The sequence below is a fragment of the Muntiacus reevesi genome, chromosome 19 (genome assembly GCF_963930625.1).
Source record: "Muntiacus reevesi chromosome 19, mMunRee1.1, whole genome shotgun sequence".
NCBI classification, from domain to species: Eukaryota; Metazoa; Chordata; class Mammalia; order Artiodactyla; family Cervidae; genus Muntiacus; species Muntiacus reevesi.
Window position 1 is genome coordinate 50,882,619 of NC_089267.1, and position 18,455 is coordinate 50,901,073.

The 18,455-nt window shown below is 35.9% G+C and overlaps 1 protein-coding gene across 3 annotated transcripts in view; it reads right to left on the reverse strand.

The window, feature by feature from the left end:
- Window positions 1-4,161: 4,161 nt before the first annotated feature.
- Window positions 4,162-18,455, reverse strand: part of MANEA (mannosidase endo-alpha) — a 62,819-nt gene continuing 48,525 nt past the window's right edge. For all 3 annotated transcript variants that reach the window (XM_065911448.1, XM_065911449.1, XM_065911447.1), the window contains exons 4-5: window positions 10,364-10,440; window positions 4,162-9,516 (exon numbers count right to left, since the gene is read on the reverse strand). In XM_065911448.1, coding sequence (XP_065767520.1) covers window positions 8,847-9,516; window positions 10,364-10,440 — 747 coding nt within the window. In that variant the 3' untranslated portion in view covers window positions 4,162-8,846. The remainder of the gene's footprint in view (window positions 9,517-10,363; window positions 10,441-18,455) is intronic.

The following is an 18,455-nucleotide window of genomic DNA, read 5'->3' on the forward strand; positions in this document are numbered from 1 at the left end:
GTATGGATATGAGAGTTGGAATGTAAAGAAAGCTGAGCGCCAAAGAATTGATGCTTTTGAACTGTGGTGTTGTGAAGACTCTTGAGAGTCCCTTCTACCACAGGGAAATCCAACCAGTCTATCCTAAAGGAAATCAGTCCTGAATATTCATTGGAAGGACTGATGCTGAAACTGAAACTCCAATACTTTGGCCACCTGATGTAAAGAACTGACTCACTGGAAAAGACCCTGAACCTGGGAAAGGTTAAAGGCAGGAGGAGAAGGGGATGACAGAGGAATAGATGGTTGGATGGCGTCACTGACTCAATGGATAGGAGTTTCAGCAAGCTCTGGGAGTTGGTAAAGGACAGGGAAGCCTGGTGTGCTGCAGTCCATGGGGTTGTGAAGAGTCAGACATGACTGAGGGACTGAACTGAGTTGAACTTCCAGTAGGAGTAAATTAAATGAGGAACAATAGAAAAGATATCACTTAAAGGAAAAAAAAGCCCCCATTCTTCATGTGGTTATAACATAACAAGTTTTGTTTGGCTATCCCTCTGAAGGATAATATTATTGTAGCAGAAATTCTGAGGGAAAAAAAAAAAAAAAACCCAGAAGATAAAGACTGTTGATATAGGCATGGAACAGTAATGGGACATCTTGTATACCTTGTGAAAAATTTGTGCTTTGTTGTGTAGACAGGAAATTGGGAATCACTAAGTAATTTGAAGCAAGAGAATGGCCTAGACTCTGACTCTGGAGGTTGATTTAAATTAGGCCATACTGCAGCTTTATACACTAGTTGAGCAGATATAATAGGCCAGGTGAAAAATGATGATGTCCTGGGTATGATAAGAAACAGTACCCATGGAGAATAGCATAAATACTTCTGAGATATGCACAGAAAAAAAGGAAGTCGTACTTAATGTTTGATGGGGCTTAAGGCACAAGAGTGACCCCGGGTTTCTGGTGGTGTGGCATGGATGACAGTGTGGTAAACCCAGAGGATGAGAAGGTAAGTTGAGAAATGCCACTACTAGTGGAAGAGGGATTGTTGGTTATATGGTAAAGATGTGATTAATTTAACAAGAAATTGCCAAATGGTTTTTAAAGTAGGTGAAATGTTTTATACTACTACCAGGAAATCATGAGGACTTTAGCAATGTCGGTCACTTTAATGTTAGCCATTGTGTCACTGTGTGGTAATACCACATTTGGGGTTTTTAAAATTTTGATATATCAGATGGTTCATCTGTTTTTGTGTACGTTGGTGGAGATGTATAGCTGTGAATTTTGGCAGATGTACGGACTCAGGTAACCACTGTCCAGCTAGGATACAGAGTAGTTCCCAGTCCTAAACCTTGGTGACCACTAATCTAATCTGTGGGTAGATTTGTCTTTTCCAGAATATTATATAAATAGAATCATAAAATATATAATCCTTGGAGGCTGACTTCTTCTACTTAACATAATGCATTTGGGGTTCATCCATGTGGTTGTATGTATCAGTGCACTGCTATTTATTATTGCCAAGCAGTACTGTATAAATATACCAGAGTTCACTTTTCTTTTGACCCACTGAAAGACATTTGGGTTGTTCCTATTTTGAGTGTAAAAATCACAGTAATGGCCAACATTTGTTGAACATTACCACGTTTCAGGACTGTTTAAGGCAATTTATTTGTATTAACATATTTAATATTCACAATGGTAATTGAAAGAAAAAGAATCATAACATATAGGGTGGAAGACAAAAATTAATTTTAAGGTTGGTATAATTTTATAGAATTCTTCCCCCCCATGCCAGATTTTATTTCTTGATTATAATAGAAATGAAGACCTTTTTTTTCCTGATGCTGTTGATAACATTAACATAGAATAATTTTAGTGCTGATTAGCAATCTTAGTCATCATCTAAACCAATCCTTTCATTATAAAGATATGAAAACTGGGCAGATCAGTTTTTAGTAAACATTTTGGTTTATTTTGTTAAAGAATGATGAGCCATGGTTAATATACTACTGATTCAGCAGATGGAAATCTTTTTCTATATAAAATTCTGAGCTATATAATTTCACTTTCCCTTCTGGAACTAATGTATATTTGACTCAGTTCCTCTCATTTTGATTATGAGAAAAGTTCTGTCATAGATATAGCTGATCAGACATAAGGAAACAGAAAATGTAAACTGCATCACTTAAAATATAATGCTTTATAAGTTAAAAACTTATCATGAAAGAAAGCTAGCACCACTATACTCTCTGACAGAAAGTCAAGAAATATTTAATTAATGAATACTCAAAAATAAATTACATGTAGCACTGCTTGAGGCCCATCTACTCCTTGGGAAGGATATAGTTGGGTGGAGACATAACTGCTATCAGTAAATGGTGCATGGCATGATACTGTAATCACATACTATAAAGATATTTGTAAAAGTCTTATGAAACTTGATCTTCATGCATTTTAGGGAAGGTGCTGATAAATACATCATATAGTAATAGTATCCTCTTTATGAGAGTCCTCAGGAGAAATTCCTGTAATAGCAAAGCACCTGTACTTTTCTCTTGAGAAATTGTCTTAAACTATAGACATTGCACAGTGTGTAGATGATCACATGTCCTTTTACATACTGGCCACTGAAAGCTTAAATTTGTGACCTCCAGTATAGCAGTGTATTTACATTATTTAGTTTTCATTTAATGCTGGGTTCAATATTTTTATCCTTGCTCTCTCTTTGGGAATATACTGCTGCATGTTAAATATTCCAGCAGATCACTAATATCCTTTTGGAAACAAAGCAGATAAGGCAGGCAGATGAGCTGAGACTGAGACAGGAAGGCTGAATGGCAGGCAGGTAGGCAGAGGCAGCCTGCAGCAAAAGGACGGAAAACGGGCTTCCCAAGTGGTGCTGCTGCTGCTGGTGCAGTCGCTCGGTCACGTCTGACTGACTGTGACCCTGAGGACTGTGGCCCGCCAGGCTCCTCTGTCCCTGGGATTCTCTGGGCAAGAGTACTGGGGTGGGCTGCCATGCCCTCCTCCAGGGGATCTTCCCCACCCAGGGATCCAACCTGTGTCTCCTGCCTTAGCAGGGAGATTCTTTACTGTTGAGTCACCTGAGAAGTGGAGACTAGAATTAAATGCAATTACCTATAGTTTTGTTTTTTTTCCTACCTACTTGCCAGGCATCCACAATGGATCCATATCTAAATAGCAACAGAATAAAAGCCTTCCAAGTCTCTCTCAGTGAATACTAATTCAAATCAGCTATTCAGAAGTCAAATTAGGAGGAATAATAGAAACGACTGGCTGAGAGATATGTACCTAACTCACTTTTTGATGCTTTTAACTTTTGTTAAGACCTAGGGAAAGCTATCACATAATCAGAGCCACAAGGATTCAGTTTCACTGACTTGTGTTTTGCTGTTATATACTTGGAATCTATTGTGTAATAATCATCACAACAACTAATCTTATGGAATTCCCTTGAGTGTTATAAAATGTTGAGGACGTTTTTCATGATACAATTTTACTTTCTTTACATCAGAAGTCACAAATTAGTGACCAATGAACTGATCCAACCAGAAAATATTTTTTAAATATTTTGCAATATTTGCCAACAGGTGTAATTAGAAAAATCCCCACATACGCAGACATACATCCTCATTTTAGGGACGCAGAGCTAGAGGGGGCAACACAGATAGGAGCTGTTAGCATCTACTCCTATTAGGTTACAATTGTCCACAGTTGCTAGTACTTACGGGGTATAAATCTCATGCATTTACTTACATTACCTGGTAGTTACCAGTAGGTTTCTGCAGTTTTGGTCCTAGGCATAATGCCTGTTTGAGAAATGTATTTTAAAATGTATTGACGAGGCAAAGTCTGTCTTCATAGGGGAGGGAGTGCTTCTTTTCTGGCAACAAGAGCCATATAACATCTTGCATTCACTGCTTAGAAGCTCTCTCACTACCAAGTGTGTAATCAACCATATACACTAGTATCATATATCTATTCCTTTTAAAATTTCATCATTGATTATATATTAATTTTGTAACAATTTCTTAGAAAAAATATGTCAAATCCTTTCTGCAGAGTCAGTGTGTACATATTCTTATAAGAGGAAACATTAAATTTTAGTAGAGGATGACTCAAGTAAAAAAATGAAATGACAAAATACTGTGTTAATGGAATATTTTATTTCCAAATTAAATTAAGCCTTAAGCTACAAATACATAATACTCATATGAAGAAAAATAAAATTTGACTTCAATAGAATTCATAGAATGACTGTCACTACATATTGTTCTTACACGATATCTGAAAAACCAAGAACATAATTTTCAAGAATGTACTTTATATAAATATAACAACAGCAAATTTTCAAGGAAGAATTCAGCAATCAGATTTGCAGTTGACTTTTTACATGATGTCAGATTGGACTGCTCTATCATAATAGTAATAGCTTAATAGTCTGTCATATGGATAATATGGGTGATTAAAAACGTTATATAGAATGGTGGTCAATAAGTATAAATTTAGTGTGCATATACTGAAAAAGTATGGCAGCTACTCTTAGGTGACTCTGTTCAAACATAAATTTCTAAAATGTATTGCATGTATTACAACTGAATTTCCTTTAAAGTTTTTCTCTTTTGAATTTGATATTTTTCAAGATGAGGATAAAGGTCACTTTAGATACTATAATCAAATTAACATGGTGATATATAGTGTTTTCAAAATGGCTTTTGTAAAACTGACTCAAAAATACTTTTATCCATGAAGATAATTCCTTAATTAACATTTGTCTTAAATGCTGTTAAGTAGCTGAAGACTACCACTTTGTGTGGTTTATGACTGTTGTTCAGATTTTTAACCTATTCTTTTAAAAAGTCAAAAACACAAAAAAGCATGATGATACAATCATAAACTATAAATGAATTGTATATAGAATTATTGCTACCGTGGTACATCATTCTTTTGTATAGTGAAATAATTATTTCAATGGGATAGACTCTAAAAGGCATTTTAACTTTATGGTTACATTTATGGTTATATAAATTCAATATATAGCCTACCTTAAATGAAGTTTAGAACATACACTATAAAAGGTGCTACAAGTTTTGAGCTTAATAAATTTTAGATCTGTGACTATTTGCTTATTAGGTCTTAAATTATCCTGTCTTTTGATTCATAAATAGTAATTGTAACAACAGCAAAATCTAGTCACATTGAAAACTGTTCTTCCTGTCACTGAGAGTTGGACTGTAACAGCACTACGTCTGAGTTCTCTGATTTGACTAAGGATGAATGTGTCTCTGTAAGTAAGCCAAAGTAGTACCTGAATTCTCCAGGACAGCAATCTTATATTAAGCATACAGTAATATTTAGCCTTTATGTGGATATATAACAATCAGTATACAATTTAAAGTACATTTTTTTTAAAAGAAATAGCTGGGCCAAAAAATTCTTTTTGGTTCAATTTTTCATTTTGAAGTTGTAAATATTTGTAAAAATAACTGAAATTTTGCTGGTAGTAAAAAAAAAAAATATTGCTTCTACACTAGGGGACATAAGTGTCCACCCTTAATTCAAAATTTAGGTAAAAACTTTTAAGGACTGCTTCCACTTGTAAGCGCTGTAGAGTTTATGAGCAGCCATGGTGTTTACATTTCCTAAGTCTGGTCGGTGTCAGAAAAGGATTGGCTATGGCTCAGTCAGTAAAGAATCCACCTGCAGTGGGGGACCTGGGCTGGGAAGCTCCCTGGGAGGAGGGCACGGCAGCCCACCCCGGGGCTCTTGCCTCCAGGATCCCGTGGACAGAGGAGCCTGGCGGGCTGCAGGCCGCAGGGCCAACACGCCCAGCGACGGCGCACAGCACGGCGCCTGAGGAAGCTCTCCAGTGGTTTGGGGCTTTGATGTTTTAAAGTGAAACTGAAAGCGTCAGTCACTCAGGCTCCTCTGTCCCTGCAATCCTCCAGACGAGAGTACTGGAATGGGGTGCCGTTTCCTCCTCCAGGGGATCTTCCCAATCCAGGGATGAAACCTGTGTCTCCTGCATTACAGGCAGACTTTTTACCAACTGAGCTGGTTCAGGAAAGATCAGTTTCCTAAAAGATGTCAGAGCAATATGATTATGCCCAAAGAATAAAAAATAGGAAATTTTTAAATTTGGGAAATGGTTTTTTATTTTTCTGTGTATAACACAAATTCACAGATTTTAAAAGTATGTACAGTAAAAAGATGTCTTCTTTTTAAATGCTATATAGAGTGCTGACTGAATAGTACTTTTTAACTGTTAATCAGAAATTAAACATTTCATAAATAGTTTTATATCTTAGATACAATTTATTCTGTGCATGCTCTTATCAGATGAAAGTTAATTATTTTACACAACAAAACAGTCATTTTTAAATTGTACTTTTAAAACAAAAAATTAATATAGAACTGAGATCAACATTAATAACAGCAGTTTTTTACAATATCAGTCCTTAAAAAGAGAGCAGTAAAAGAAAGATTTGGTCTTTATACAGTCAAAAAAATTAGCCTGATTAAACCTTAAAATAATAATTCATTTTGATCCAAGCATTATATATATTACACTACTTCTCCCTTTTAATAGTTCCTTTAGTTTATTGAATTAAATAAAAGCAAATAATTTTTGTGACTATACAATCTAAACTTGTTGTGAGTTAAATGGTAATGAATACCTGAGGAAGATTTTGAAAGTGTTCTTCCCTAAGGATAACAAAATTATTAGAGATAATTCTTTCAAATAACTTTTTTTAAAAAAGAAAATGAACATATTCAAAGAATTATAAATTAGTAAACTATCTTTAGAGTTGATTCCAAACATTCTTCCCTTGAGAATTAACTTTCTGCAATGAAGACAGAATCTATTTTATCTTAATTTGAAATCTGATTGTTAGTGGCTGGTTGGGGTAGTGTGTTGGGAACCACAGCAAAGCTCAGAGGTGCGTCTGCGATCCTAGATGATCGAGATCTATAATGAGAGCAGGAGACAAATGGTGGTGTCTGTGCTGAGGATTCGCTGACTTTGTTTTATATACTTTCTCTTAACCTCAGAACTGTTTCATAAAACTGTCTGTTATTATGGGTTCAAGCATATAACATAAGCAAAGACAAAAATTCCTGTGTGGTAGATATCTAACTAAACTTTAATAAAATATAGTAAGTTATAAAAATTATTAGGTATGACATATTTAGAGTTTATCCCTAAGAAAACATACAGTGGCAAACTGAGTGTAATAAAAACAAAAAAAGATCCACAGGTTACATCAGCATGAGTGTTCCTATGAAGACGGTTAGTTATAATATTATAGTGAGTTATTCTTGTAATTTCCTCTAGAAAGTGAATTTACTAATTACTAATGTACTAATTTCCCATGGTCTGAATATTGAGACATGGCAAATTCTCAAGTTATAAATCAGTTTAACATTAATCATGCCTCTTTTCAAAGACATGCTAGTTTGCTTTGAAAGCACTGTTTTAAAATAACTCATTAGACAATGACATTTATGACAAATTCCACTATTTGTTTCTGAATGAACGTCCTTGTATTCTGACTATGTGTATTCTGTATTGTTAACATTGAATAAATATCTAAAAAATATTCATGTAAGAGCATATATATTATTTTTTTTCCTATAGTTCTAGTTACAAATATTAACTAAAATAACAGTGTCTTTTATTCTCTAGCTTTTAAAGAGATTCATTTTTTACAGATGGTCAATTTGTCACAATATGACAGCAGACCACAAGTCTTTAACCTATTAGGTAACATAAAAGCATAATGTTTTTAGATGGGGGTATTATTATATACAATAATTTAAAGTCTTTTAAGTAAAATATTTCCATTCTTAAATGTTGTATCTAATAAAAAGTCAAACTTAGGAATGAAATTTTATTTCCATATCCTTAAAACCTGAAATGCTAAGTAAATTTTCTCTATTAGCTTTAGTAAAAATAGCTTAAAAACTTAAAAGGTGGCAGTCCAATGTTAGTATCAACTTTTCTTAACAATTCATCTCTAATTAACATTAAATTTAAAAACATGAATAATAAAACAACAAGTTAAAGACTGACAAGATAGCCTAAAAATAGTATTTTAGGCATTTTATTTCCATAATACTTGTAAATCAGCTATGTTTTTTCAATAACTGAGAAACGATTCTTAACTTTTATGAAAAGCCTTTATGAAAAGATTTTCCTTCTGAAGTCTGGAATTCATCATTACAAAGTAGAAACATTAGACATGCAAAATACCTAGCAAGGTCTAGGAAACCAGAAATCTGCCTATGATGATATATATTGTGTTACAGAAAGCAGGCCTTATCTCAGTAAGGCTTAAGGCATATTTTCTTCTCATGAATTATTGGAATGTTTTCCAGAGTCTGAATGCTAATAGGACAAAGTTGATTAGATCATTAAAAAATGAACCATGTATATTATCTTTTACATCTTTGTTCTTCAACAGACATATCAAATATATACACAGTTCTATTTCTTTGGGCGCAGAATACTAGTAGGATTAACTGTGTGCTAACTACTCTTTGAAACACAAGCAACTGCCTATTGTGAAATAAAAACAGCTATCAAAGCAAGATTTCACTTTCAGTCACAGATTCAGCAAATTTATGCCGTAAGGAATATTATTTGCACTACTTTTCTCTCAGTGTGAAAGGTGGCAATGATATTACTATCCTTAACAATGTACAAATTATTTTTATTAGAGATAATGGTAACAGTACATATTGATTTTGACAGTTTTCTTCCCATAACTCAAAACAAAAGGAATGTACTGAAATTAGGTAGTTTCTACAATTATTAAACTTAAATCAGTCCATTAAGAAACAGGTTTTGTGCTAAGTTCCTGGTGACCTAATGCATAAATTGCTCTCTCCTTTCTGTATTTTTCAGACCACTTGCGAGTTAGCTCTAGATAAAGACTTGGTTTATGAGGCCGGTAATCCAGGTACACGATATCACTGGTTCTTTTGGGAACAGCTCTTTCAATCTGAGTTCCTTCGTGCCACTCATTAAAAGAGGTGATGGAAATTATACTGGGGTGGGCTTGGAGAGCAGCTCTCAGAGCAGTCTCATAGTATTTCCCGTTGACTCGGTTACGAGTGTTCTGAGAGTTCCACGGTCGGATGCTGGTATCTATGTAACCTGGGCCCACACTTGGGATGAACATTAGGTCAAACTGATCACAAAAATATTTTATGTTAGCCCAGTTTTCAAAGGATGAGCCGTAAGTAAAGCCATTTGTGGCAAAGTATGTGTAAATTCCATCAAAACCACCTCGAAGAATTCCATATCTGTGCTTTTTATCTACTAGAAGCGCAATAAACAATGCGTCATAAGGGGAGTTGCGAATGCTCTGAGACCCTGAGCTGGTTAACAGATTGGCCCATTTTTGCGATGCCGTGATGTAGGAATCATAGATATAGAACATCGGAAGGGCATCGCCGTTCTTGGTCTTGTACCTGTAAAAGGCAGGATGGTTTCCGTATCTAGAATATAAACATATATGAAAAGAAAATGAAAATTCATGACTTATTTACCACAGCCAATTACTTATGTACTGAAAATGAAGGTAATCAGTACAGTTTAAGGGTATTGTTCATCTTCTTTGTGGAATTAGCTATGTACATGTAATCATTAAAAATGCATTTTTAATTTTACACATTGGGAAATGAGATACTGGTTACATTAAGACATTAACAAACAAGAAAGTAATTACTTATATTGAGGTTTAAAAATGATGACTAACACAATAAAAAATCCATTTTTCTATATGAAAATACTGCTTTTCTATGTGTGTGTGTTCTAAGTGATACATGTCCCAACTGTTGCTGACATGTTTCTTTATAAGAGTAAGGCATCTGTCACAATTATCAGTAAACCCTTAAACAAAATGAAACTGTATTAATAAATTCTTTCCTTGTAAACATACTGAAACATAAATGAAAATATTAGATGTGAATCTACCATATCTAATAGCAATTCACATTTCATATTCTGAACTTTTTTAAAAAAATAAGACAACTTTACATTCATAAAACTTACAGAATAACTGTGTAAATTATTTTTACAAATATGTTACAAACAACTTTGTAACAATTTAAAATGTTAAGATGACAAACATCATGGTCTAATATACACATAAGAGTAAAAATAGCAACCCGTAATTATTCATAGAGAAACTGAATTATAAGGAAATACAGAAATGTTCCTCAAAATGATTGCAATATTCATTACAAAATTAAACTGATATTAATGTCATACTATGCCATTCAAATCTCTCAAATATCATTTAAATAAACTTATAACAGCAATTATAGGAGAGAAGAAACTCACTTGTCTATAATGTACTTGACATTTTGGTACATGCTTTTATCATCTCGATTCTTATATGGTTCAATATGAAAAGTGACCTAAAACAAAAAATATTGATAGAGAAAGAATTATGATGTAAAAATAAAGATGAAATTATATCCTGCATTTTTAATAAACTGACAACCTTAAGATGAATACCTTGTTGAAGCTGACTTAGATGGTTGAGTAACAATGTGTTCATTACTACTGTACATCAAAGTGACTCAGTTATACATGTATACATTCTTTTTTATATTCGTATTCTTTTCCATGGTGTATCATGGGATACTGAAAATGGTTATTTGTGCTATACAGTAGGAGCTTGTTGATTATTCATTCTCTATATAAAAGCTTACATATACTAACCCCCAACCTCCCACTCCATCCCTCCCCACCCTAAAGGACCCAGCACTCTGTTCTCCATGTCTGTGATTCTGCTTCATAGACAGATGCATTTGTGTCACGTTTTAGATTCCACATACAAGTGACAGCATGTGGTGGTGTCTCTTTCTTACTTCATTCTGTATGATAATCTCTAGGTCCATCCATGTGGCTGCAAATGGCATCATTTCATTCCTCTTTAATGCCTGAGAATATCCCATTGTGTCTATGTACCACACCTTCTTTATCCATTCATCTACTGATAAGACATTTAGGTTGCTTCCATGTCTTGGCTATTGGGAACAGTGCTGCTATGAACACAGGGGTCCAAGTATCCTTTTGAATTATAGTTCTGTCTGGATATAAACCCAGGAGTGGAATTGCTAGGTAATATATTTTCAGCTTCCAGAGGAACCTCCACAGTGCTTTCCACAGTGGTTGCACCAAGTTACATTCCCACCAAGAGTGTGGGAGGGTTCCCTTTTCTCCACTCCTTCTCTAGCATTTGTTGTTTGTAGACTTTACTGTTGGCCATTCTGACTTGTGTGAGGCAGCATTTCATTATAGTCTTCATTTATATTTCTCTGATAATTAGTAGGTTGAGTTTTCATTCGGCTACTGCCATCTGTATTTCTTCTTTGGAGAAATGTCTAATTTAGGTCTTCTGCCCATTTTTGGATTGGGTTGCTTGTTTTTCTGTTACTGAATTGTATGAGCTGTTAATGTATTTTGGAAATTAGGCCCTTGTTGGTTGTTTCATTTGCAAACACGTTCGTTCTTCCATTCTTTAGGATTCCTTTGCTATGCAAAAGCTTATAATCTGATTAGGTCCTATTGTTTATTTTCATTTCTATTGCCTTGCGAGACTGACCCAAGAAAATACTGGTACAGTTTACATCAGAGAATGCTCTGCCTATGTTCTCTTCTAGGAGTTTTATGGCATCATGTCTTGAGTCTTTCAGCCGTTTTGAGTGTGTTTTTGTGTATGATGTGAGGTGTATTCTAACGTCATCGATTTACATGCAGCTTTCCAACTTTACCAGCAACGCTTGCTGAAGAGATTGTCTTTTCCCACGTATACACTTGCCTCCTTTGTCACAGACTGATGGTAGGTATGTGGGTTTACTTCTGGGCTCTCTTGTGTTCCACTGATCCATATGTTTAATTTTGTGCCAAAACCATGCTGCCTTGATAACTATGGCTTTATAGTATTGCCTGAAGGGAGGGTTATGCCTCATGTTTTGTTCTTTTTCTTCAGGATTGCTTTGGCAGTTCTGGGTCTTTTATGGTTCCATAAGAATTTTAGGATTATTTGTCCTACTTCTGTGAAAAATGTCACGGATAATTTGATAAGGATCACAATAAATCTGTAGATTGCTTTGGGTAGTATAGCCCTTTTAAAAATATTACTTCTTCTAATCCTCAAATATGGTATATCTTCCCATTTCTTTGAATTATCTTCAGTTTTCCTTTATTAATGTTTTACAGTTCTCAAAGTATAAGTCTTTCTTGGCAAGGTAAGATGAATACTTACTGAACACAAAAGTTGCCAGAGAATTCTAACAAATAGTAATAATGTTTACTATGTGCTTTCTCTTTTAAATAATGCTCTAAATATTTTATACTTTTTAACTTCAGTTAATTCTCACACCTCTATAAGGTAGTTACTAGTAGTATCTCTATATGAAGCAATCAAAGGTAAAGCAGGTTCAATGAGTTGTCACCCTGCCAGCTGGAGGCAACATAGGCAACCTGAATTCAAAGCTCAAATGTTTGATCACTGTGCAGTGGTCCATCCTATATGCATATTTCTTTTAAAGAATAAATAGGAATATATTCTATATTCAGATATATCTTTCTTTAAAAAAAGGAAAAACAAAGTATGATCTAGAAAAACCTAGATTCTTTTTTCATGTGTGAACATTAAGTTTACATTTAAATGCAGTCAATAGCAAATGTCTTTAAATGACAGATTCTCCTATACAATTAAAATAGCATTTTACAAAAGAATCTACATTTAATATGTACTATTCAGATCATTTATAACAAAATTACTTAAAAATCAAAAACATACTATACTGAACAATAATTTTCAGAAAACTCATTACTGATGTGGTTTATACATCACTACCATGATAGTAGAAAGCAGAAACCAAAAATACTTTTAAAATACTGTGCACAGAAAATTCAATTTTTCTAACCAAAAACGATTATATATAAATCAAGAATAACTAATTTTGGCTACCAAAACCATTCTGTAGGTCATTTATTACTAGTGGAATAGACTGTCATTTAAAGAAAAGATCATGTGTACTATCTACTTAAGAGTTGCAAAACAACTATGAGCACTTTCATTTTTATTACTAATTTTACTGACTTACCATTAAAAATCTTTATGGAAATCTAATAAACTTATTGATAATATTTTAATTTTAGAGTGGTTCCTATGAAACATGTATGGAATTAGAGACTTATGTGCTACTGAAATATAAAATGTCTTTGTTTTCAATTACCTTAATTAAAGTGAAATGTATTTTGCATTAATCAGTGCTACTAGTTTTCATAGAATTAAAGTCAGACAACATTCAGCATAACTCATTTCCCACTTTTAATAAAATTTCAGTAATATTATACAAAGAAAGGTTTTAGTAGTAACAATATATTCATTTCTGCAGTACTGCTAGGGCAGACTTTGCAGTAGCTCTAGTATTTGCATTTTAACTTCAACCAAAAGAAAATTGACAAGGATGCTTGTATTTTCATACTCTTACATAATGTAACCTTGGATAATCTCCCTTTAGATGCAACATTTTCTAAGTAAGTTTCATTTTATATATAAAGGATGCCATATTTAAACAAATATCCTACATTAAAATGAATTTGCTTGTAAAGTTGCAAACTATAAATGGCTTTCTTTCTATAAAATGGAAATCAATACATTTATAGTAATCCAAAAAGCTATTATTGATATACAACACTTAATATTATCCTTCATATTTCTAACTCATTAATGGTAATGATATTTCTTTGTAGGTTTAACTAATAAAGTGGTGTATCATCATTTCACTATTCTGTTTGGAAAAAAACAGAATTATTAGACCAATACTACCACTTTAAAAATGACAGAATCATTTTATATATATATAAAATCAGATGTTTGCAATATCTTTAGAAGGGGAAGTAAGAGTCATATAGATGTTTCCTCTATATATAGATATAGAGTATAGAGTATAGATGTTTCCTCATTTCATGCTTCTAATTTTAACCATGCACCCAAAGTGAACCTCTTTAAGTGAAAACCTGATGATCCTGGAGAGTGGGATTAGAAACATGATGGCATAAAATGTTCCTATTATTTATTCCCTTTTAAATCAACATGAGATTATTCATACATGAGCAAAAGTGCCTCCGTGGTGTTTTAGGACCTAGTGTCTTACGCCAAGGAACCCAGGAGTTGTCTCACCCACCACGAAGGTGACAAGAGACAAACTTCTATTTGAGCTGGGAAACAGAGGAGTCAGCCAAACTGCCTAGACTTTGTTCCTGTCAGGCAAAAACCGGGTCAGTGAAGACCCAGGCTGGCACTCACATATGGGACAGAACCTGCCGAAGTCCAATCCCCCAGAGAGACTCCAGCACATAACTGGAGACCGAAGGGAAGTACAGAAGTCAACAGAGGCATGCCAGCTCGGTGGCAGTGGACAGACTTTCTCAGCATCAGTGCTGCCCAAGGGAACACTGAGGGGAAAGCAAGTCGGTAAGGAAGTGCCTGGCTAAGCCAGCTGGGCTGGAAGTCGCTGGAAAAACCCACTCTCTCCACCAGTACCCAGAGGACCAAGATATGACATTTACAACTAGGGAAGGGAGGATACTAGGAAAGACGCAAAGAACTTCAATTGGTGGGAAAGGGGTTGTTCTCAGCAGCAGTCCACCCAGGAGCCCCGGGATGGCCCCACCGGGTCTGCAGGCACCCCCACGGTGCCCCCTGCTAAACTCGCAGGGCACTGCGCCCTGCGCTGGCTCCATGTGTGGGCTCCCAGGTGCCACTGCCAAGAGCAAGCTCAGAAGAGGCAGGGAGTGCTCAGAACCTACAAACTGGAGTGTAGCAACCTTTTACAAGGCAAAAGACAGGGCAGAAGAGTTTAAAAATTCACGCAAAAGAGGAAACAAAGAAGACTAGAGCAGATACAAACTCACAAGCACAAAGTACAAACTCTAATATCAACACCACAGTAACAAACCACCTGCTGAAGGCAGCAAGAGTTACGAAGGTATCTACTAATTCATATGCAGGAACAAAAGTGCAAATCTAAAAGATATGAAAAATCAAGGAAACATGGCATCACAGAAAAATTATCTATTTCTAGCGGCCAAACTCAGAGGCACAGAATATTGCAAACTATCTGACAGAGTTGAAAACAGATGTTATGAAAAACTCAACAGGTTACAAGAAAACTCAAGACAATTCAATAAAATCATGAATAAAATATGTGAATAAACAATTCTTTATTAGAATGAAGTTTTCAAAAGAACCAAAAATTCTAGAACTAGACAGCATGCAGTACAGAGAATATTTAGCAGGGCAGAGAACATGAAGACAGAATGACTGACTTGGAGAGAAATTTTGAAATCACACAAAGGAGAAGAGAGAACTGAAAGAGAAAAAGATCAAAGAAAGCCTACATGATCTACAGATATTCATCCATATATCCTGAAAAATGTCAGGATAAACGGGATTCCACACAAAAGGCAGGGTCAGGGAGTTAAAGAAATAATAGATGCGAACTTCCAAAATCTGAGGAAAGACCTGGATACACAAGTCCAGTAAAGCTAGTAGATTATCCTATTATCTCAACACAAAAACACATTCTCCAAGATATTAAAGGTAAGCAGGGGGTAAAAAAAAAAGAATGAACCCTACAATGGACTGCCATTAGTCTATCAGAAGATTTATCTGTAGAAACTCTAGGCCTCAGGGCAGTAGAATGACATATTTGAAGAACTGAAAGATAAAAATGGTCAGCCAAAAATACTTTACTGAGCAAAGTTATCCTTCAGCTAGAAAAGATAAGTAAAGGCCCTTTCAGAATAAACAAAATCTGAGGGAGTTCACCACTATATCTGCCTTGCAAGAAATGCTGAAAGTTCTTCAAGCTGAAATAAAAACATAAAAAATTACACAGTACTCTGGTAAAGATGAGAAATATACAATTGGACTTAAAACACTGTAACTCTGTAGTAGGATGGTGTGTTAACACATTATTGTCTGGAAATGTATTAAAGCCACAGGCATTAGTTTCTATAAAAATTCACCAGTCAACAATGTGTTAACTGCTTTCCACGTGGCTCCAGTGGCTAGAGATACAAGAGATGCAAGTTCAATCCCTGGGTTGGGAGGATCCCCTGGAGTAGGAAATGGCAACCCATTCCAGTATTCTTGCCTGGGAAATCCCATGAACAGAGGAGCCTGGAGGCCTACAGTCCACGGGGTTGCAGAGAGTCCCTTGGACTGCAAGGAGATCCAACCAGTCCGTCCTAAAGGAGATCAGTCCTGGGTGTTCATTGGAAGGACGGACGCTGAAGCTGAAACTCCAATACTTTGGCCACCTCATGCGAAGAGCTGACTCATTGGAAAAGACCCTGATGCTGGGAGGGACTGGGGGCAGGAAGAGAAGGGGATGACAGAGGATGAGATGGCTGGATGGCATCACCGACTCCATGGACATGAGTTTGAGTAAACTCCAGGAGTTTGTGATGGACAGGGAGGCCTGGCATGCTGCGATTCATGGGGTCGCAAAGAGTTGGACACGACTGAGCGACTGAACTGAACTGAACTATGTGGTTATAGGTAAGTTTCTATAAACCTAAAATGGACTGTTATATCTAAGAGATGTTTTATATAACTTCCCTCGATAACCACAAAGCAAAAATTTAGAGCAGATCCATAAGAGGGGAGTAGAAGAGGATATCACCATGAAAAATAACCAATTTACAAAAGCAGAAAGAGATAAGAGAAAAAGAAATAATGACAATACAAAACCTGAATGCAATCAACAAGACTACATATAGTAATTACTCTGAATGTAAATATATTGAATTCACCAGTCAAAAGGCACATAGTGACTGGATGGGTAAAGAAATAAGGCCAAACTGTGTGGTGTGTTATCAAGAGACCCACTTAAGCTTTAAGGATGCACAGAGGCTCAAAGTGGAGGAATGAAAAAGACAGTACAGGCAGGTGGAAACTATGGTGGAACACCAATTTCAGAATGCAGATTTAAACAGGACCGAAAAGTGACCAAGTAGAAGTTGTTTATGGAAAAATTTCCATGTGCTGTGACAACTGGGATGGTGTATTTTAAAATTATTTTTTGTTTCTTCTGGTTATTTTCCTTTATGTCAACGTATCTTTCCAATTCATTGTACTTATGATTACAGTTAACTTTCTTGTTTACAAAACTCAGATAATCTCGGTGATCAAATATTTTTGTTTCTTTGTAGTTTTACTGTATAATTTTATTGAAATAACTATATCTCTGTTCTATTGGGAAAAATAAAATGGTTCTGCTTCAAGAGGGTGATGTAGGATGATTCTGACTTACCTCCCTCCACAGGCAAACCAAATCTAGAGCTCCCTCCAGAAAGAACCTGCTGGAGTGACCTCATCTCATCTGGTATATGAGAAGGAAATCAAACCAAAGCAGGTAGGAAAGGCTGAGACAGGATCTCGTCATAAACCCATCCCCAGTAGTGACATACAACCCAGAGGGAACTCAAAACCAGAGCTTCTCCTGGAGGAATAAATAGTGTGTATCCCACATCCGGCATACCAATTTCTAAGACCAGCATATGAAAGGTGAGTCCCCAAGATATCTGGCTTTGAATATCCAAAGGGATGTGGCTCTTAAAGGGCTTGCGTGCAGACTCACTCAGTCCAGGGACCAGTGCAAAGGCAGCCCTATTGAAAAGTCCCCAGATTTTATGGGAAAGAAACCCACTTGCTCATTTTATAAGCCTTGGTCTGAGAGGCAAAGCCCTGCTGGGATATTCTGTGGGGAAAGAGGCGGGAGGTCTCTGTTCACGCTCCTCTTACTAGAGCCAGCAGGTGCCGCCCTCGCGCTCCACACCTGCCTCCTCCAGGCAGTGGGCGGCGTCACTGGGGCCTCCTCTGCCATGCTCCAGAGAGGGGCGTCTACGTGCCCTGTGACCTGGATTTTGCAGGTGTCATGAAGGAACACCTGTTGATCACCTGGATCTGGAGGCCGGGGGAGCTTACACTGTGGTCCTGTGAGACTGAATATATTCATACCTGTTAAAACCTGCTGCCTGAGGGTCTGACTTTCAATCAGCCACAATCCACACGAGGCTTTCAGGCAGCACCTAACGGACACTGGTCTTGGCATACCTTCAACTATTAGAAGCTATTAAAAACAAAATAGGCTGCTTAAACCACCACAAAGGTTTGAGACAGTTAGGGAAGTGTTAAATGTTAAATCTTATATACAAGGTCAGTGCTTCAAGACAGAGAAAGGTGAGTGTGTCATTAAATGCACAGAAACTAAGAAAGAGTCAAGCAAAATGAAGACACCTATTGGGAGGAATACGCTCCAAATGAAAGAATGTAAGATAAAACCTCAGAAAAACAAAACAAACTTTAAAGGGTCAGAGATAAGTGAGTAACCTGATAAGAGCT